The sequence below is a fragment of the Spermophilus citellus genome (assembly GCF_964194105.1).
Source record: "Spermophilus citellus genome assembly, chromosome: 5".
NCBI lineage: Eukaryota > Metazoa > Chordata > Mammalia > Rodentia > Sciuridae > Spermophilus > Spermophilus citellus.
The window spans coordinates 59,549,406-59,569,188 of NC_138186.1; the positions used below are offsets into that span (position 1 = coordinate 59,549,406).

Genomic DNA, 19,783 nt, shown 5'->3' on the forward strand with positions numbered 1-19,783 from the left:
GAGAAAGAGAGAGCAAAAATGTGCGTGTGTGTGTGTAAGGGAAGAAGGCCAGGAGTCACTTCAGGATTCCAATAGACCTGTGCCCACCTCCCCACCCGTCCCTGTCCAGCTTCCCACCCTCCCCCTCTAATAGTCCCATCAAAGGATTGCTCTCAGGGCCTGTCCGCACATAACCTCACTTTCCTGTTTTTCTCCCCCCTCAACACCCCGCAGGCGTGTATGTGTGTCTAGGCAGAGTTGTGTGTGGAGGACACATGGATAATTTTCAGGCTGTGAACTCTAGTGGGGGTCGAGCTTTCCCTTCACAGTGGTGGGCTAGGGGCCCAGACTTCACTAGACGTCCCTGGGGAAGGCGGTGCCTAGCCTGAGGGACAGAGGCTCGGCCTTGCCCCGCCCCGGGGCGGGTCTGGAGGCGGGTCCTTGGTGGGGCGGGGCCAAGCCCTTTTTTTTCCAGTCGGCTGGTAGAGGAAAGAGCGCAGAGGCTTGGGGCAGCCGGGCTGCGAGGAGGCCGCGGCGCTGAGGGCGAGCCGAGCTGGCGGCAGCGGAGCTCTGTCGCGAGACGCAGCAGCAAGGCGGACTGTCCAGAGCACTCACCGGCCAGGGGTCTCTGCGCTGGAATTTGATATTCATTTATCCAGGGTTCACCACCCTCTTTTTTTCTTAAACATTTTTTAAACTATTGTTTCCCATTTTAATTTATTTTTGCTTCCCGTTCTCCACTTAAATCGGAACGACGGTTTGGGGGAGATTGCTTCTTTACTCCCCCAAATCACTTCGGATTTTGGAAACCAGAAGAGAGAGGAAAGAGGTAGCGAGAGCTCCAGAGTGAAGTCGAGGAAGAGAGACGGGGTCAGAGAGCGCGCGAGCAAGCGAGCAGCTAGAGGGACAGGGGCAAAGTGAGTGACCTGCTTTTTGGGGTGACCGCCAGAGCGCAGCGTGAGCCCTCCCCCTCAGGATCCCGCATCAGACCAGTAGCGCTGACCGACAGACAGACACCGCCTCCAGCCCCAGCGCCCACCTCCTCCCAGGCAGGCGGCCGACAGTGGACGCGGCGGCAAGCCGCGGGCAGGACCCGGAGCCCGCTCCCGGAGGCGGGGTGGAGGGGTTCGGGGTTCGCGGCATTGCACTGAAACTTTTCGACCAACTTCTGGGCAGTTCTCGCTCCGGAGGAGCCGTGGTCCGCGCCGGGGAAGTCGAGCCGAGCGGAGCCGGGAGAAGTGCTAGCTCCGGCCGGGAGAAGCCGCGGCCAAAGGAGGGGGAGGAGGAAGAAGAGAAGGAAGAGGAGAGGGGGCCGCGGTGGCCACTAGGCTCTCGGAAGCCGGGCTCATGGACGGGTGAGGCGGCGGTGTGCGCAGACAGTGTTACAGCCGCGCGCGCGTCCCAGGCCCTGGCGCGGGCCTTGGCTCCAGGAGGAAAAGGAGCCCGCCAAGGCGCAGAGGAGAGCGGGCCGCCCCGCAGCCCGAGCCGGAGAGGGAGCGTGAGCAGAGCCGGCCCCGGCCGGGCCTCCGAAACCATGAACTTTCTGCTCTCTTGGGTGCATTGGAGCCTTGCCTTGCTGCTCTACCTCCACCATGCCAAGGTAAGCGACTGTGCCCGCCGGCTGCCGTGGGCTGCTGCGAGCGCCTCTCCCGGTTGGGGACGTGCGTGCGAGCGCGCGCGTGGGGGCTTCGTGACCCACGCGGGTCCTTGGGCACCAGGCGCTCGGCGTCCCCCTCTGTCGTCGTACGTGTAGGGGGTGGGGGCGCGTGCTAGGTGGGAGGGCGCCAGGATAGTCTCACCGCCCACGCGGGCCCTGCCCACCCACCAGAGTCACCGCACGTACGATCTGGGCCGAACAGCGGAGGGCGGGAGCCAGAGGAGGAGGCCGAGGGGGCTGGGCTTGCGCTGCGGCTGGCGGCTGAAGTTTGCTCCCGGCCGCGGGTTCCCGACGAACTGGAAGTCCGGGCAGCGGGGGCGGGAGCCAGAGCACAGCGGGTAGGGGGGTGCTCGGACCTTGGACCGCGGGAGGGCAGAGAGCATGGAGGGGGCAGGGCGCAGGCGAGACAGGGGGCTTGCTGTCACTGCCACTCCGTCTCTACGGCCCTCGCTTCGAGTTTGGGAAAAGTTTTGGGATGGATTGTTGCGGGGACCCCCCCAGCCTGCTGGGCCACCTGCGCGGCGCCACTCCCGCCCGTCCCTGCTCGCGTCCCGCTCGGTGCCCGCCCTCCCCCGCCCGACCGGGCGCGCGCGGCGCGGAGCCGATTACATCAGCCCGGGCCTGGCCGGCCTCGTGTTCCCGGAGCCACGGCTGCTGGAGCCGGGAACCCCGGGCAGCGAGCGAGCCCCTCCCCCCGCCAGCCCTCCGCGGGAAGGTGACCTCTCGAGGTAGCCCCAGTCCGGGGACTCGGAGAACCATCCATACCCCTTTCTATAGTCCCTGGACCCTACGCTTGTCCTGTGCTGGGAGAAATTTCTGACGCCCCTTCCCCCTTTCCTCCTTTCCTCCTAGTGTGGAGAGAAACCCGCACCACCCATTTATTTTTCACTTCTCTTTACTGAGGACCCATCTGACCCTTTCTGGCCCCAGAGTCCAGGGAAAGAAGGGTAACTGTCAGAAGTCGGGGTGCTAGAGCCCACCCAGGTGCTTTGTGGAAACTGTGTCCAAAGTCCTGACTTGGTGACCGGCTGCTTCCCTCCCTTCCCCAACAGTCCTAAGTGAGCTGTGTGTTAGCTTTTATGGGGTGGGCTCAGGGAGGGTCTGAAGACTATCATCATCCCACTCTACTTTTTGGAAAAATGGTTTGAAATTTGCTGTGACATGGGCAGCGTGGGACTAGCCCTTCCTGCACCTTGGGCAAAAGCTCCTGCCAGCCTTGCATACCCATTTTGTCCTGGCAAATCTGGGCTTTGGAGCAGGTGGTTTTTTGGAACTCCAAACTTGCCCACCCAGTTTGCTTCTCAAAACCACTTAAGGGGTCCTTTTCAGCTCCTCCCTTCCGCCTTCACTCAGCCAGAGAGTGTCCCCTTGGAGAGGAGGCAGAAGGAAGGAAATGGGCAGGGGTCCCTGTCATCACCCAGAGTTCCTCAAACCCTGGCACAAAGGCCTTGGCTCCAGGCCTCCAAGTGGGGAGGAGGGGGAGGAGTGACTGCCTGGCCACAGAGTGACCTTCAGAGGCCCCCAGAGAAGGGCACCTGGCCCCTCCCTGCCTAGAACCTCCCCTCTTGTGCCCCCTGGCCTTGGAGGGGGTTTAAAGTTTCTGTTCCTTTTCATTATTGGGGTTCAGGAGGAGTCAAGAGCTTAGGGAGAATGTCAGAGGTTTTAAGGGGGCTGTGGTTCAGAATCTAGGGGGTCCTTGAAGGGGTTGCAGTGAGAGGCTATCCAGCTGGGAGCCTGGAAACTGTTATCTGCCTTTGAGAGGGGCTTCCTCTGACCTTGGCCCTGAAGGAAAGTGTGGGGAACCTGGGTTAGGGTACATTGGGGATGTGTGTGTATGTGTGTGTGTGTGAGAGAGAGAGAGAGGGAGGGAGGGAAGAAGTTAGTTATTCTCTCCCAGAGGGGTCTGGAGTTTCAAGCTGGCTTGAGTGCAGCTCTGCTGCTGGGGACCTGCTCTACAGGAGGAGCAGGCAGGTGGGTGAGGAGTTGTCAGGCACTGGAGACCTCAGGAAGGACTAGAAGCCTCCCCTGCAGCTGCTGTCAGGTCTACTGTCTGGCTTGTTGACCTTCACAGCTTCTTGAGTGGGGGGTGCAAGGAGGTCTTAGGCTGGGATAGAGCCAGGCACCCCCTGGGAGTGCTAAGGAAGAAAAGGCTTGTCTGGATGCATTTGAGGAAGGCACCCAGGCCAGAGGGGCCTGGAGAGTAGGTGGGAGTGGGAAGCTAGTGGGGCTTTGGAAGTACATGCAGCTCTGGAGAGACTGATGCCGGAAAGGAAATGGGTCTCTTTCTCCCCTGCAAGACTTCCTCTCAGGCTTCTACTCTAAGCAACCTGTGGGTATGCTGAATCTTCCTGAGGATAGAAGAGTTTGGCTGGGGGAGGGTGGTTGGTGCCCTTCGGTCCTCTGCACCCCCCTCCCTCTCCAACACCAGCTCACCCTGGTATTTGTCATGTCAGCAGGAGAAGGTCACCATGTTGTTTTTCTCGCCCCCAGTCCTTCCTTCCTGCCCCAGTCCAAATTTGTCCTCCTATTTGACCTTAATACTTACCCATGGCTTTGGACCAGGGAATCGGGGGCAGCTAGAGTGAGGCGAGGGCCCTGTGGGGAAAGGACAGAGGCCTGAACAGCACAGGATTTTGGTGTTTTCTTCCTGCATTGTGAGCTTCCCAGCCCCCAACATCTGGTTAGTCTTTAACTTACATGGGTTTAGAATTGGAGCAGTCCAGGGGTGGTGGGCATGCTCTGGATCTGTGGGGACCCCAGCTATTCCTGTTCCACCCAGAAGCTTTGGAGAAGATAGAGGCTGTGGACTGGGAGGAAAGCAAGGGAGGGGGAGGGGCCCCGTGGCTGGGCCTTTGCACCCCTGCCCCTCCCTATGCCCATGCCAATGCCTTGCTGTTTTGTGTTGTTCTCAGTGGTCCCAGGCTGCACCGATGGCAGAAGGAGAGCAGAAACCCCATGAAGGTGAGTCCCTCTGGCTTTTGGATGGGGTCCCCGGGAGGCAGGGGCAGGTCCAAATCCTCCTTTTCAGACCTGGGGGGGAGGGGTGCGGGAATATGAGAAGCAAGACAGAGGTGGGTACCATGAGGTTAGCCCTTCGGTTTCTTAAGGTCCCTTCTCCGTTCAGGTCTGTGCTGGAAGTCAGACTTGTTGCTTTTGTCTTCAGCTCCTTCTAGTAAAATTTTATTTGCAGAAGGAGCTGTAAGCACAGACCAGGAAGGTAGTGCCCGTTTGGGGATTCCTGATATCAAGGGAGGTGTCCCTTGTGCCCCCCTTTCCTGGGGAGGATGGATGTTCCATGTCACTTCCTACCCAGCCATGGGCCCATGTGTGGGGGCTGTGGCCCTTCCTGTGTGAGCTGGAGGTTCCAGGGGCCCAGGCTAATAGACACCCTGCTACCCCCTGCCGTTGGCATTCCTTCAGGGGTGGAGAAAGCCCTGCTGGTCTGTATGGGTGCTGTGAACTTCCCTGCCAGGCCAGCAGAGGGCTGGCTGAAACTCCCAGGCGCCCCGCCCCCCTGCCCAACCCTGAGTCTGCCTGCCTTTTGTTCCACTGTGGTTTGGAGTACGGGGAGCCTCCCATTTCTCTGGGGACGCCCTGGCTCTCCCCACCACTGAGTGTGGCCTCTGCTCCAGCCTGATGCCACTCCCCATGCTCACCTCCTCCGAGGAGGGAAGGCCCTGGGGTCTTCTTCCTGGGCGAGTTTCTGTGACTCAAATCCAGTGTGGCTGCAGTGGCCGCCAGGGGTGGTGATGCCCAGCCGGTTCTGCCTCCTCCTTCCCAACCCCAGGAGCCCTTTCCTTTGGCCCAGGGACTGGCTTTCTGCCACTCCCTGTCCTGTGCCACCGACAGGCCCCCACTCCCAGTGCACCACCCATCCCCTTTAGTTTCCTAGTGGTCCCTGTGGTCTGGGAGAGGCAAGACAAATGGTCTTTGTTTGTTAGAGAAAAGGTTGTCTGCCATAAATAAGGAAAACCACGAAAGACTGGTGTTGGAGAGCATGTGCATACACCCCGGACAAAAGAGGACAGCCTTCCCTGCAGCAGGGACTGGGCTGCAGGGGTGCTGGAGCTGCCCTCTCACCTCCTGTGCATGGGCCTTGGGGATTATAAAGAGAAGCTGTTCAAAGGCATGCCCAGCCTGGGTCTGTACCTTAGCTATCAGCACCACTGCCCAGGCCAGATCTGTCTGCTGTCTCCTCCTGGGTGGGGCTCCAGGCCTGGGCCACCTCTGTCCCATGCATGATGAAGGATTAGTTAACAAATTCTAGATTAGTCATCTTCTTCAGTATAGACTTGGTTTAAAAAATGACTTTTTCAGACCCCTGGTTTCATTTACTCTCTTTTGACCATGCTTTCCCTTAATCCTTTGGGGACAGAGAAGAATTCTGTCTGGATATGAGTAGAGATCCCAGGGAAGGTAGGAGGCTGTCTTGGTCCCCCTCCCCCACTGTTCTTTCACTTTTGATATCCCTGGCCTTCTCCCCACCTTCTCCTCAATACTCCAAGTTCTCCCCAACCAACTTACAGTGTACATACCCCTGGGTTTCATTTTCCTTTACCCTTCTGGAAAAAAAAAATAACAAGCCTTAGAGGTATGTGTGTGTGCGGGGGGCTGCTCTAGTCTCTGGGTGGGGGGCAGTAGTGTATTGGGGTGTGCACTTAAGAAGCCTTGGTGAAGTTCCAAACTTTGTTCCACTCAGAATGAGAAAAGAGTAGTTGTTCTCAGTGCTGGAAATGGGAAGCCAACTCCCCACATTTCAGCCTCTGTTTCAGTGTCTTTAGAGATCGGGCCAACCCACTTACACAGTTGAGCAGAGTTGGAGGCCCAGAGAGGGGAGGGACAGGCCCAAGGTCACCTCAAGTCATGGCCAAAGCCTAAGCCTCCTTGCTGGCTGGTATTACTTCTTCCTTCCCGTGTAGGGGAGCTCATTGCGCGGGCAGGCTTGCTATGTGGTGGCAGTGGAACTGTGATGGGGAGTGGCAGGCTGGGCCACAGTTTGAAGTAGTCATGCCGGGAGTCCTGCATTTATTTATTCTCAAGGGCCCCGCCCCTATGGCCCAGAATTACCCCTTCATGCTCCAGTGCACCCCAGGCTCTGTGGTCAGCCTGGGAAACTGTCTTTATCCTGGTCTCCCTCCAGATCAGCATCTAGAAATGCTCCGTGGCTGTGGCAGCACCGCTTTTTCCATGATGCAAGCAGTTTGCCCTCTTGGGCGGGGTCAGTAGTGGCTGGCAGGGCCGGCACGGTGTGCCAGCCCACTGCCACCTGCTGGTACTTCCTCAGTCCATTTCTTGGGGGGGACCAGCAGCTGGCTAGGTGCTTTCAGAAGCTTCTCTTTTGCATGCCATAGGCTTGGGAAGGCTCTGGGGCCCATTCTAACTGTCCTGTTAATTAGCGGTGTGGCCTTGTGGCAGGTTACATAGCCTCTCTGAGCCTCCAGCTCCCCATTTGTAAGATGAGGCCCCCGTAGTAGTAATATCATAGGGGAGCACAGTTTAGATAGCTATGGATGATGCCTGTGCTGAGTGCCTGACCAGGAGTCAGTAAATGGTTAGGGTTGTCTGTTATGGCCCTATCTGTCGGGAGGATATAGGAAAATGGAGAGCAGCTTGGCAAAGCCGGCTGTTCTTCCTCTCAGGTGAAGCTTAGCACACCCCCAAAAGGTGTACCCACACTCACACTGTCCTCTGGCATTAACATTGGCTCAGGAATTTTCTTGGCTGTCACGGTGAGGCAGGGATTTCAATGTGGCAGGCCATCTGCCCTGGAACTCGAAAGCTCTTGTGATCGGTAGAATGAAAACAAACTTCACTAGCGATGGTGGGCAGCTTAGGGAAGGGCTTCAACTCAGGAGAAGGGATATAAGTTAGATTTTGGAAGGACTTTCCTGATAGTGAATACCTCTCATGGAAGCCCCAAGGAGAGGCTTACAGAGCTGGGCGAGTCACCTGCTGGGCTCACGTGTCACTCCATCCCATGCAGTGGTGAAGTTCCTGGATGTCTACCAGCGCAGCTACTGCCGTCCAATAGAGACCCTGGTGGACATCTTCCAGGAGTATCCAGATGAGATAGAGTTCATTTTCAAGCCATCCTGTGTGCCCCTGATGCGGTGCGGGGGCTGCTGTAACGATGAGGGCCTGGAGTGCGTGCCCACCCAGGAGTTCAACATCACTATGCAGGTGAGCCTCTGTGGGGGTGGGAGAGGGGAGGAGGCGGGGGCTTACTTTTTGCAACAGGTGGTTTGGGCCTTTTCCTTGGAAGCTTGTAGTAGGAGGAACTAGACTCGCCTTGTCCGGCTCCTGCCCCTGAGTTGGGGTTGGGGTGGGGAGGTGTGGTGTGGTGGGGTCTTATCTACCTCGGTTCCCAGCCCAAATCCCCAAACTCCCACCATCTCCTCTGCCTTTGCTCCCAAGGCTCAGGAGGGGGCTGCTGCCTTTGATAAGAGCCCTTCTCTTTATTCCTTGGAGAGAGCCTGGGGCCCTCCTTCCTTGGGGACCTTGTTGGGGAGCTGGGTGAACCTGGTCTGTGAAGAGTTAAAAGCTGGTCTTTGTGTACCTCTTGGTACCTTTGGGTTGTGAGTGGGAGGGAACTCAGACACTGGGGGTAGGTGGCTCTCAGGGAGCTGCTAGGGGTACATCAGGGTGAGGCCTAGAAGGGAAGAAAGGAGGAGAGGGGATGGGAACCTATAAGAACCCAGGACCCGAATTCCCAGCCTAGCCAACCCTTGCAGCCACGTCTGCCCTCAAGAGGAAGAGAGGCTCCTTGAGGCCAGCAGGGTTGGGAGAGTTGGGGTGGCCGGAGGCTCTTTTCTACTAGAGCCTTTGGTCCCCCTGCCTCCACCACCCATCCCTGCTCTGTAGAGCCCCTGGGTGCTAAGTGGCAGGAGCCCTGGGGTGCCCCTCTGGGTATGGCTGGCTGGGTCACTAACCTCTGTGATCTGCTTCCTTCCCCTCTAGATCATGCGGATCAAACCTCACCAAGGCCAACACATAGGAGAGATGAGCTTCCTACAGCACAGCAATTGTGAATGCAGGTGAGGACCAAGGTGCCCATTCATTCATTAATTTATTCAGCAAACAGCCATGGTCCCCACCGGAGTGAAGCACATTGTACTTGTTAACCCATGTCCACCTTCCAGCTGTGTGGCCTTGGGTATTTCACTTCAGCGTGCCTCAGTTTCCACATCTGTAAAATGAGCACCATAATTGAACGTACCTCCTAGGGTTGTTGCAAGGATTAAAGAAGTTATTACGTGTGAAGGGATTAAAACACAGTTGCTGTATCATAAATGTTAAGTTTTTACTACTATAATCTCTACTGTTATTCGCACCATTGTAACTCTTCTGTTTTTGTGTTTTCTTTTTCTCTTTCTCCTCCCATTGCAGACCAAAGAAAGATAAAGCAAGGCAAGAAAAGTAAGTGGTTTTGACTTTAGCACTTCTCCTGCTCTTTGGCCGGTTGTCTTGGTTTGGGGCTTCTGGCTTCCTCAGTTGGGGGCTCTGATGGCCTCCCCTGGTCAGGGAGTTCGTTTCTTGGGGGTCTTGTGGTGGAAGCAGGGACATGGAGCCAGTTCCAGGCTTGTGGCTCCAGGGTTAGTGAGAAAACCCAGCCTGGAACTTGATGTTTCTTTTGAAAAAAAAAAACAAAAAACAAAAACAAACAAACAAACAACAACAACAACAACAACAACAACAAAAACCAAAACCAGTGCCGTCAGGTGTCCAGGTCTCTCCTGGGTAGTCCTTGCTGATTCGGTGTCTCAGGCCAGTGTGGATGCTGGCTTCCTGGCCTGCCTGGGATCCATAGTAGGGGAGAGAGTGGGTGACAGGCCAGCTTTTGTGTGTCAGAGGCAGCAGTTTCTTTTGGTGGCTATTGTGGCAGTGCAGTTGGATTTGGGGCCACTGGGGGGTTTCATAGTACATGCCTTCCTGCAGGAGTGGGGCTGGCAGCAGACACAAGCCCTCTTGGCTGGGCAGGAAAAGTGCGATGTTAGCCATTTCCTGAGGCTTCCGGATGCCCAGTATGGAGGGTTGGGTTAGAATGGGGTTGGGGGCAAAGACTGGGAGCAGTGAGCTTTTGGAGGAGGGCAATGGGCATTGATTGGAATGAGCATGCAGGGAGGAGAGACTGAGAGAGAGCACCCATGCCCTGACCCGCACCTTCCTGTCTGCTCTGCCACTCTGGGACAGACAGGAATTCTCCTAAGCCTTGACCCCTTGCCTCTTCCCTAAGTCCCCAGCTGCACTAGAATGATTTGGGAGAAGAGGCTCAGGGAGAGGGAGTGAGAGCACGGCACGAGTGTGCAGACTGTTCTTCCATCCTTCTAGTGCTTTCTCCCAAGGGGAACAGACTCACCCTCTCCTCCATCCCTTCTGCCCCTCCCTTCTCCCCACTGTGATAGACATGCTGAGTGTTTTCTCTGGGGTTAGCAGGAGTGGAGAGTGCTGGCTCCCTTGAGGGGGGCAAGCTGTAGCCTGTCCCCATTGCCCGTTCCCCAAACGCCTGCTTTGCCCACAGGGAGAGCCGGGGCTCGCCTGGGCTCGGAAGAGTCTGGCGAGATGGTGCAGCTGGGGAGAGAACTCCCTGCCAAGCACTGCTAGGCCCCTCCCCCAGCCTCCCTTCCCTGCCCGCTGACCCTGCCACCTCCTGCCCCCTCTTCAGACACCCAGCCCCACTCCCAGCCCAGGTTACTGAGCGGGCTATTGCCTTTCATGAGCTGCTTTGAATTTTGTGCCAGCTCCTAAGGTAATGTCCCCGCCCGCCACCTGCTAGAATTCCCAGAAGCACAGCCCCTGGAGAGACCCCCTTGCTATTGTATTTGGGGAGGAAGGCAGGCGGTGCTGGACACGGCCTTCCCCTCACTCTGCATCAGGTCAGGAATCTGACCTTCTCTCAAACTCTGGCCTGGCTCTTATACCCTGCCTGACCTTCAGGATCAGACTTGTACAGGGCAGCTGAGAGCCTGCCCTCAGGACCAGATGCCCTGTCTGGGACCAGGAGCCCTATGATCCTGTAGATATCTGGATCCTGTGCCCTCCAGTCTCTGCTCCCTACCCCATGCCTTGCCAGGGGCTGAGATTGCCACCCCAGCGTGGGCAGAGTGAGGAGGGGGAGCCATGGGGGAATCGGCCCTAAATAGGAGTGCCACTTACACACCTTCCTGAGGTCGCATGCCTCCTCGGTGCCTGCTTCCGAGAGCGGGCCTGTTTGGCTTTGTCTCGCTCCTTCCCATCCGTGATCCCCTCACTGCTTCCTTTGCTCTCCCCTCCCCCCTCGCTCTTTCTCTGGTCTGTCTCTGTTTTTTTATTTTCCAGAAAATCAGTTCCAGGAAAGGGAAAGGGGCAAAAACGAAAGCGCAAGAAATCCCGGTATAAGCCCTGGAGCGTGTACGTTGGTGCCCGCTGCTAACTCCCTGGAGTCCCCTGGCCCCCAATCAAACCCCTGCCTGCAGTAACCCCTAACCCTGCTTTCGTCCCTCGGCCCCTCCCTGGCTCTTGCCCCTCCCTCCCAGACCCAGTGTCTCTCTCTCACTCTCATTCCACTAATTGGCACCAACGGGTAGACTTTGTGGTGGTGTTGCTGGTCCAGGGATGGGGTGGGGGGTTGGCCAAGTGGGCCTGGAGGATTCACGGAGGGGCCTCTGGCTTGGCTGGGCACCGACTTTCTCTCACCCACGGGGCACTGGTGGTGGACCCATGTTGGCACAGGGACTGGGCACTGGGGCCTGCTCACCCAACTGGTTTCCACTGCTCTAGGCTTCTGAACATGTCTGCAAGCTGAGGGTGGTGGGGAGGGCAGAGACAATGTGAGGAGGGGGTGCGATGGCAGAAAGTGGCTTGTTGGGGGCTGAAGGAGGAGCTCAGGAGGGTCAGGCACCATATGGTGGCCCCTTCTGGTCTGGGAGAAGTACCTTGGCTTCTCAGGGACTTGGGACCTCAATTCTAGCCCAACCCATGGTACCCACATGTGGAAGTCTCCCTGTAGGGCCACTTCCTCTGGGTTGGAGGCTGTGGTGGGCCCTGTAGCTGATGGTGGCCTAGCCCCTGGACATTGCCTCTGAACTTGACTTCCCGTCATGCCCTATATTCAAGCCACCTTTGGAAGGGCCTGGGTCTGAGCCCTTGCCCACTGTCTTCAGCAGGTGAAGGGTCAAGGTGTGTTTTGCGGGGGGCAGCTGCAGCTGGGGCCCTGTGGCCCAATACGTGTCCACATCTTCCAGGGACACAGCCCCGCCCCATATGGCAGCCCTCTCCCTGCACTTTCTGCCGGCCTGTGCCCTCCTCTTCCTGCAGGCAGGCGTCCTAGCCAGTGCTGCCTCTTTCCGCCGCTCTCTCTGTCTTTGCTGCAGTGCTCAGATCCTTCCAGGACGTGGAAGGACGTGGGGCCGGCGAGCCGGGAGGGGTGCTGCTGCGGACGTGACAGGGGGTGTTGCATGGGTTTTTTTCTCTCTCTCTGCTGATGCTCTAGCTTAGATGTCTTTCCTTTTGCCTTTTTGCAGTCCCTGTGGGCCTTGCTCAGAGAGGAGAAAACATTTGTTTGTACAAGATCCGCAGACGTGTAAATGTTCCTGCAAAAACACAGACTCGCGTTGCAAGGCGAGGCAGCTTGAGTTAAACGAACGTACTTGCAGGTTGGTTCCCAGAGGGTGAGCGAGCAAGTCAGAGAGGGACATCACATCGAAGACATGGGGAGAGAGAGAGAGAGACAGAGCGAGCGCGTGAGCTTGAGAGGGGCCAGATGCTGGCTGGGCTTCTAGCTGCCTGCCTGGCGACTGCTGCCTCCTCTGCTGTCAAGGACCTGTGGGGCCAAGGACGCGGGGCCTGCCGGGCGGGGCCTGCTTGGAGGTTGCCCTGGCTGCCTGAACGGGTAGGCTGGTGTGGCTTGACGTGGTGATGTGGACGCAAGCTGTGTGTTGTGTCCTGTGGTCCTGCTGCTTGTGGTGGCCGTCGGTGCTGAGGTTGTGCTAATGCTGAGACCCGGAGAGCCCTTCCAGGTGTGGAACGATGGCGACCAAGTGTAGGCATTGTTGTGGGGCCTTGCCGGTCCAGTCACCACGGCTAGCTCCTCTCCCCCAGTGTGTCTCCATGGGGCCAGGATTGACTCTCCCGCTCAGACTGGGGCCCCTGGAGGGATCTGTTGTGGTTTAGGATGGGGCAGTTCTTACACAGTGCAGGAGATTTAGGATCCAAGGATGCCTTAATCCTGCACCACTCACGAGGACCCTAAACAGCCTACACATTTCTAAATGCTCCTGGGAAGGGTGGAGGGAGGGGCCGTGCTCACTCTCCTCACATGAGTCTGAACTCCTGAAGCATGGGGTATCCCCAAGTGTCTGGGGCCCTGTGGCCCAATATGTGTCCACATCTTCCTGGGACACATGTGGGGACTAAGTCCATGGTGGGGACTAAGGAAGCATCAAGTGCATGAGTGACTGTGACCTGGCCAAGTTCAGCAGTGGCGAAGTCAGGAGCACAGGGGCGGCTGGCGGTCTGATGTCTGGGCTGGAGTTCTTTATGCCCAAGTGGTCTGGGATTAGGGGGCTTTTTGTGGGGGTGACCTAGGTGGGGCCAGACTGCCCAGCTGGTCCAGAGGCTCCTTGGAGTGTACGCTGCTCCTTCTCCAGTCTGCTTCTGTGACTGGTGGGTCCTCAGGCAGTGCTGGGGACCAGGCCTTCGTAGCTGGAGTTCCATGTGTCTCGGTGCTGTGTGAAAGCAGGAAGAGTATATTGGTGCTGGATGGGGGCTCTGGATGAGGGGGTTCAGTTCTTCAGGAGGCCTTGAGGAAGATAAGGAACTTGGCATTGGGGGGTTTTCCTGGTGATTCCTCTGCAGAGGAACTGTCTGGGAGGGAGATAGGTGAGGTGACCTTACCCCATGCCCAAGCTGGCTGTGTCTGGGAAGTTTGGTTCGCAAGGTTGGAGGCTTAGGACTTGACCTAAGCCCTACTGGGGCTTTTTCAGGGCAGCGTGTGTTCTGTCTTCTTCACCCAGGGAGGAGAGTAAAAGACAAGGCAGGGCAGGGACACGATGAGAAAGTTCTTGGTGGTCCCCTCTGCTTCAGTGAGAAAAGCAAAGCCACTGAGCTGTCTCTGTTCAGCCTGTTGGAAAGGACAAGCAGCCTGCACCTAGGCCTGCAGCTCCAGAGAGAAGAGGCCTGCAGCCCAGGCCGGGACAGGGCATGGGGTCGGAGGGGTTTCCCTGGCTTCCTGGGGCCCCACGCCCTTCCACTCCCCTCCCTTGGGGACTTCCTGTCCCCAGAGCAGACTCCCTTTCTCTGGCCACTTTGGTTCCCTGGCTCAAGGTATTCTTGTGCCCCAAACTAGCCCTAAGAGACTGAACTGGAAAATCTCCTGCACAAACGTCCTCCTGGCTAACTTTGCCCAACTTGGTCACCCATCGGCTCTAGAAGTGCCAAGTAGAGCCTGGTGTTCACCTGTAATCCCAGTGACATGGGAGGCTGAGGCAGGAGGAGGATTACAAGTTTGAGGCCAGCCTCAGCAATTTAGGAAGACCCTGTCTCAAAATAAAAGATTTAAGAGGGCTGGGAATGTAGTTTAGTGGTAAAGTGCCCTGGGTTCAATCCCCAGTGCCAAAAAAGAAAGAAAGAAAGAAAGAAATGTCAAGCGGGGCTGTCTGTTGGTACTTGCTCATTTGTTGTTTTGTGCGGTGTTTCCATGTCTTTGTCTTGAGCATGGCTGCTGCTTGGACTAGGGCTTCTCGAGGGTGGGGCTGGGTGTCTCCCTCCCAAGGAGGCTTCCTGTCCCAGGACTGCAGGTTCCCTGTCATCAGCTCCTACGACAACACAGGGACCCAAGGGCTCCCAGGAACGGGGAAGCTGCTTGCCTCATCCCAGGCCTCCCCTCCTGGCCCTAACCTAGTCTTTGTCTTGCTATTTCCCTTAGATGTGACAAGCCAAGGCGGTGAGCCAGGCTGGAGGAAGGAACCTGCCTCAGAGTTTCAGGAACCAGACCTCTCACCAACAAAGACTGATACAGAATGACTGAGACTAACCACGCCGCCACCACACCGTCGCCATCAACAGAAGTCCTTTATCCAGAAACCTGAAATGAAGGAAGAGGGGACTCTGCGCAGAGCACTTTGGGTCCGGAGGGTGAGACTCCGGCAGAAGCATTCCCGGGCGGGTGACCAAGCACGGTCCCACTTGGAATTGGATTTGTCATTTTATTTTTCTTGCTGCTAAATCACCGAGCCCGGAAGATTAGAGAGTTTTATTTCTGGGATTCCTGTAGACACACCCACCCACATACATACATTTATATATATATATATATATATATATATTATATATATATGAAAATAAATATATATATTTTATATATATAAAATATATATATTCTGTTTTTAAATTAACTTTGCTAATGTTATTGGTGTCTTCACTGGATGTATTTGACTGCTGTGGACTTCAGTTGGGAGGAGAATGTCCCTACGCAGATGCCGACAGGGAAGAGGATGGGACAAGAGACTCTGGCATGTTTTTTTTTTTTTGGGGGGGGTCCCTCTTAGGGAAGCCAGGGTCCTCTCCTTTGCCCAGGATCTTGCAAGGCCAGGGTGTGGGGGCAAATTTGGCTCATTTCTGGGGACACCGACAAACCCAGCCCTGGCCCCAAGCCTCTACCTTGAGTCAAACCAACAGAAAACCTAAAGACAGGTACAGGGACAAGGACACTGGTTCTGACCAGGAGTTTGGGGAGCCTCAGGACTGGGTGTGCTTTGTGGCTCCCCATCAATGCTGCAAGGGCATTCTGTCCCCCGGGGGGCACTGCCTGAAGATGCAGGAGTCCAGGCAGTTTTCACCTACTCTCACCTGCTTCTGAGTCACCCAGGAGGCCACCAAGAGGTGTCCTCAAGCGAGAGGTGTCCTCAAGAAGAGAAGAGACATTGGTGGAAGAAGCGGCCGGTGATCGCTCCTCCTCCTGGGATTCCCCTTATCCTCTCCTCACCCCACATCCCGGGGTGCAGCCGAGGACCTCAGGTCCTCAGACCATTGAAACCACTAGTTCTGTCCCCAGGAGACCTGGCTGTGTGTGTGTGTGTGTGTGTGTGTGTGTGTGTGTGTGTGTGAGTGGTTAATCTTTCCCCTGTCCCCTGACCTGTCCCTTCCTGAGGCTAAGAGAGACCAGGCAGGATCCACATGCCCACCACTGAGGCAGAGAAAGAGAAAGTCTTTTATATACGGTACTTATTTAATATCCCTTTTTAATTAGAAATTAAAACAGTTAATTTAATTAAAAGAGTAGGGGTTTTTTTTTTCAGTATTCTTGGATAATATTTAATTTCAACTATTTATGAGATGTATCTCTTGCTCTTTATCGCGCTCTTTTTGTATTGGTTTTTGTGTGTAAAATCCATGTTTCCAATCTCTTTCCCTGATCGGTGACAGTCACTAGCTTGTCCTGAACAGATATTTAATTTTGCTAACACAGTCCTGCCCTCCCCTGTGCCCTAGTTCCCTACCACACATTCCTTTGAAATAAGGTTTCAATATACATTTACATACTATATATATATTTGGCAACTTGTGTTTGTGTGTGTGTGTGTGTATATATATATATATATATATATATATGTTTATGTATATATGTGATTCTGATAAAATAGACATTGCTATTCTGTTTTTTATATGTAAAAACAAAACAAGAAAAAATAGAGAATTCTACATACTAAATCTCTCTCCTTTTTTAATTTTAATATTTGTTATCATTTATTTATTGGTGCTACTGTTTATCCGTAATAATTGTGGGGGAAAAAGATATTAACATCACGTCTTTGTCTCTAGTGCAGTTTTTCGAGATATTCCGTAGTACATATTTATTTTTAAACAACAACAAAGAAATACAGATATATCTTAAAAAAAAAAAGCATTTTGTATTAAAGAATTTAATTCTGATCTCAAAGCTCCTCTTGGTCTCTCCTTCTCCATTGAATCCTTGTTCAGACTTCCTCCCACCCTCCTCCCTTGGGGAACACGGCGGCGTCTGTCTTAAGGAAAGGGGTCACTGGGATGTACGATTTGGGGAAACCCATGTCCTGTGCTGGGGGCCAGAGTCTTGCTTTCTGGCTGGGCTGGCCCTGGAGGTCCACCTGCTGTCTTGTGGGGAGCTCTGGGAACGGGTGGAGGGGGCTCAACTCCCTGGCCCCGGTCAAGAAAGGAACTGGTTGTCTCCACCCGGCTGCACTGGAGACAGGAATGGGCCATGTTTGGCTGTGGGGTCTTGTTGTCTATAGCCTGCTGGGAGCGAGAAGGGTATAATTTCTTTAATTTAGTTTTACGTAACATGTCTTGGAGTTTTCTGACCCTCAGAAAGAGCTCTGGAGCGCTGGTTGACACTGTGGGGACTCCTTTTCTTCCCTTGCTGCATAAGCGCTTCCCTCGTGTCCTGGTCCTGGGGAAGGGGATACCTGCCTGGGTCTTTGGCATTGCTGAACAGTGCTCCCAGATCCACTTCCTGAACCTCTCATTTATTCTTTGAAACTACAATGGTTTGGTTAAATATTGGGCCAATTTGATGCTGTGTGCTTCAGATATTTATACTCCAAGATCTAGCAAGGGTTGGTGTGTGGGGAGACAGCTATAAAGCCGTGGACGATGCATCGAATGTGATGGGGCACCTCATCTAGCTTGTGGGTGGTGGATTGGGATAAGGGGTGTCTTCCCATGGCATGACCTAGGCTACCCCTTAAAGGACCGTTAGAAGCCAGAGAACAGGGAGGAGTAGGTGGAGGGCATCCAGGAGCAAAGGCCTGGAGGTGGGACTCAGGCTAGGAGTGGCTGTGGGATGGAGGCTGGAGAGATGGGCAGGGGCTAGTTTAGCCTGTAGCACCCTGCCAAGAGGACTGTCAGGGAGGAACGGAGTTTAAAGGGTTTTAAATGGAGCATCCCAGCTGGAGATGCTTTTTTAGGGGGAGTGGGGATGGGTACCGGGATTGAACTCAGGGACATTTGACCACTGAGCCACATCCCCAGCCCTATTTTGTATTTTATTTAGAGTCAGGGTCTCACTGAGTTGCTTAGTGCTTCGCTTTGGCTGAGGCTGGCCTTGAACTCACAATCCTCTTGCCTTAGCGTCCTGAGCTGCTGGGATTGCGGGCATGCACCACTGCATGCCTGGCTAGAGATGCTTTCTGGTGGTGCCTGGCAACAGCTTGGAAGGCAGAGAGGCCAGGGGGAGGTTGTTGCTGTCCTCTTGGGAGATCCCCTGAGGGCGGTGAGGTGTGCAGGTGACTGGCTGTGTGCTCAGAGTTGAGTCCATGTGGGAAGAAGGCGGGAGGTGAGGTCTCCCCCCCTCCACGGGCGGCCGTGCTCCAGGAAGCCGCCTTTCCGGGTCCTGTACCACCAAATTGATGCTAAATCTGCATGAGGTCCCGTGAGCCATGTGCCCTTGTCATCCCACTGGGACTTTTGCTGGAACCTTAAAACTGGCTCTCGGGTTCTCCTCTGGCCTGCCTTTGATTAATTCTCACACAGCAGTCAGAGTGAGCTTGTTCAAATAGGAGTTAAGTCATGTCACTTTTGGGCTCAAAACCCTCCGGAGATTCTGTTTTACTCAAGAGAAAAAGTCAAATGCCCTCAAAAGACCCTGTACTGTCCAACGGCCGCTACCTCCCGCCTACTCAGTGACTTCAGACCTACCTTGGTCATTTGGGTCCTGCTACATGGGTTTCTATGTCCTCAGACACAGTGGGCATGCTCCCTCCTCTGTCTTTATAATAGCTTCCCTCTCCTGGCCCAACCCTTTCCACTCATGGCATGTGTGGCTTCCTGGCCTTCAAGTCTCCTTAGCTTCTCAGTCTGGCTCACCTTGACCGCAGTCTGGCTCACCTTGAACACTGCATTTACAGTTCACCCCTTCTAGTTCTGCATGCGGGCCCCTCTTTTTTATAACCCCTTCATTTTTCCCATAGCAATGCCACCTTCTAGCCTACTCTAGGACAGTGCCGGCCAATAGCAGTAGAATGTAGGCTACACATGTATTTTATTTGTTTTTTTTCACAGTGCTGAGCATTGAACCTGGGGCTTTGCACGTGCTAAATACGAGTTCTATCACTGAGTCTTATCCTTAGTCCATACATGTGTAATTTAGATTTTTCTAAAGGGTCAGATTTTTAAAGGGAAAATGAATCAGGTAAAGTAATAGGGTTTTTTAAACCCAAACCTATCTAAGATATCACTTCAACATTTAATCTATATAAAAATTATTAACGAGAGATTTTAATTTTCTTCAGTAATTTTTGAATCTGTGTGTATTTTGCACCTACCATATATTATAATTAGCTGTGGGCAGGTGTCAAGAATTTGGTATACATGCATGGCTAGCAGCTACCATTTTGAACAGCATAGCTTTAAAATTTTCTTTGCGGGGTGGGGGGTGGTGCTGGGGTAGTGGCTCAGTCACAGATCGCTTGCCTAGCTTGTGTGAGGCACTGGGTTCACTTCTCAGCACTGCATATAAATAAATAAAACAAAGGTTAAAAAATCCACACTGTCTTATTAAAAAAATAAATAAATAAGTTTCTGTCTCTTCTGTCTCCACTAGAAAGCAAGTTCTGTGAGGGAAGAAGTTTTGTTGACCTTATTCACTGTTTCTCCAACTTCTAGAACAATGCCTGGAATAGTGTATGCTTCACAAACATTTGTTAAATGCATGACATTGTTGAAACTGAGGCCTGGAGGCTGAGGGTTCCATCTCAAGACTATGGAGATGGCACAGGATTTCTGCAGATACCAGGAGCGATCAGTAGTGGACTTGTGGGTCAAGAAGAGTCCTGATGACCAGAAGTGCATAGAGCCAGCTGGTTGGGTTGGGAGCAGAGGATGGTTTGTCAGTACTAGGTACTGTCTCGTTTTAGCCACCTTGGAGAGGGGGGCTCATTATAATTGCTGGGCAGATGGGAAGCAGGAGGCCCAGAGAGGATGAATAACGCACAACCAGTAAACGGTCCAGCCAGAATTTAAACCAGCTTTCCTGACTCCGATTCTAGTGCTCTCTTTCCACCGACACCACAGCTGCCCCAGGCTAGGGCAGGACAATCAACAAATAAAAATGAATTGTCTAGACTGAATACAAACAGGCAGGAGAAAAGTGGGACAGGGGGAGGATTTAGTGGTGGCCAAACCTAGAGCTGAAAT

The 19,783-nt window shown here is 54.4% G+C and overlaps 1 protein-coding gene across 6 annotated transcripts; it reads left to right on the forward strand.

Annotated features, from left to right (window-relative positions):
• The first annotated feature begins 1,371 nt into the window (after positions 1 to 1,371).
• VEGFA (vascular endothelial growth factor A) lies at positions 1,372 to 16,543 on the forward strand. Of its 6 annotated transcripts, none has more exons than XM_081295768.1 (8): positions 1,372 to 1,579; positions 4,549 to 4,597; positions 7,620 to 7,816; positions 8,594 to 8,670; positions 9,023 to 9,052; positions 10,952 to 11,023; positions 12,136 to 12,267; positions 14,538 to 16,543. In XM_081295768.1, exons 1-8 carry the CDS (start codon positions 1,514 to 1,516, stop codon positions 14,557 to 14,559), a joined length of 645 nt encoding a protein of 214 aa, XP_081151894.1. In that variant the 5' UTR covers positions 1,372 to 1,513; the 3' UTR covers positions 14,560 to 16,543. The 6 variants fall into 6 exon arrangements, with proteins under 6 accessions (XP_081151894.1, XP_081151895.1, XP_081151896.1 ...); XM_081295769.1 differs by having other exon boundaries at positions 10,952 to 11,005; XM_081295772.1 differs by lacking the exon at positions 1,372 to 1,579 and adding an exon at positions 1,637 to 1,974.
• The last annotated feature ends 3,240 nt before the right edge of the window (positions 16,544 to 19,783 follow it).

Coding starts and splice junctions, on each gene's coding strand:
- VEGFA (XM_081295768.1), top strand. CDS start 1,514: ATGAACTTTCTGCTCTCTTGGGTGCATTGGAGCCTTGCCTTGCTGCTC. Junction 1,580..4,548: donor TCTACCTCCACCATGCCAAG/GTAAGCGACTGT, acceptor TGTTGTTCTCAG/TGGTCCCAGGCTGCACCGAT. Junction 8,671..9,022: donor CACAGCAATTGTGAATGCAG/GTGAGGACCAAG, acceptor CTCCCATTGCAG/ACCAAAGAAAGATAAAGCAA.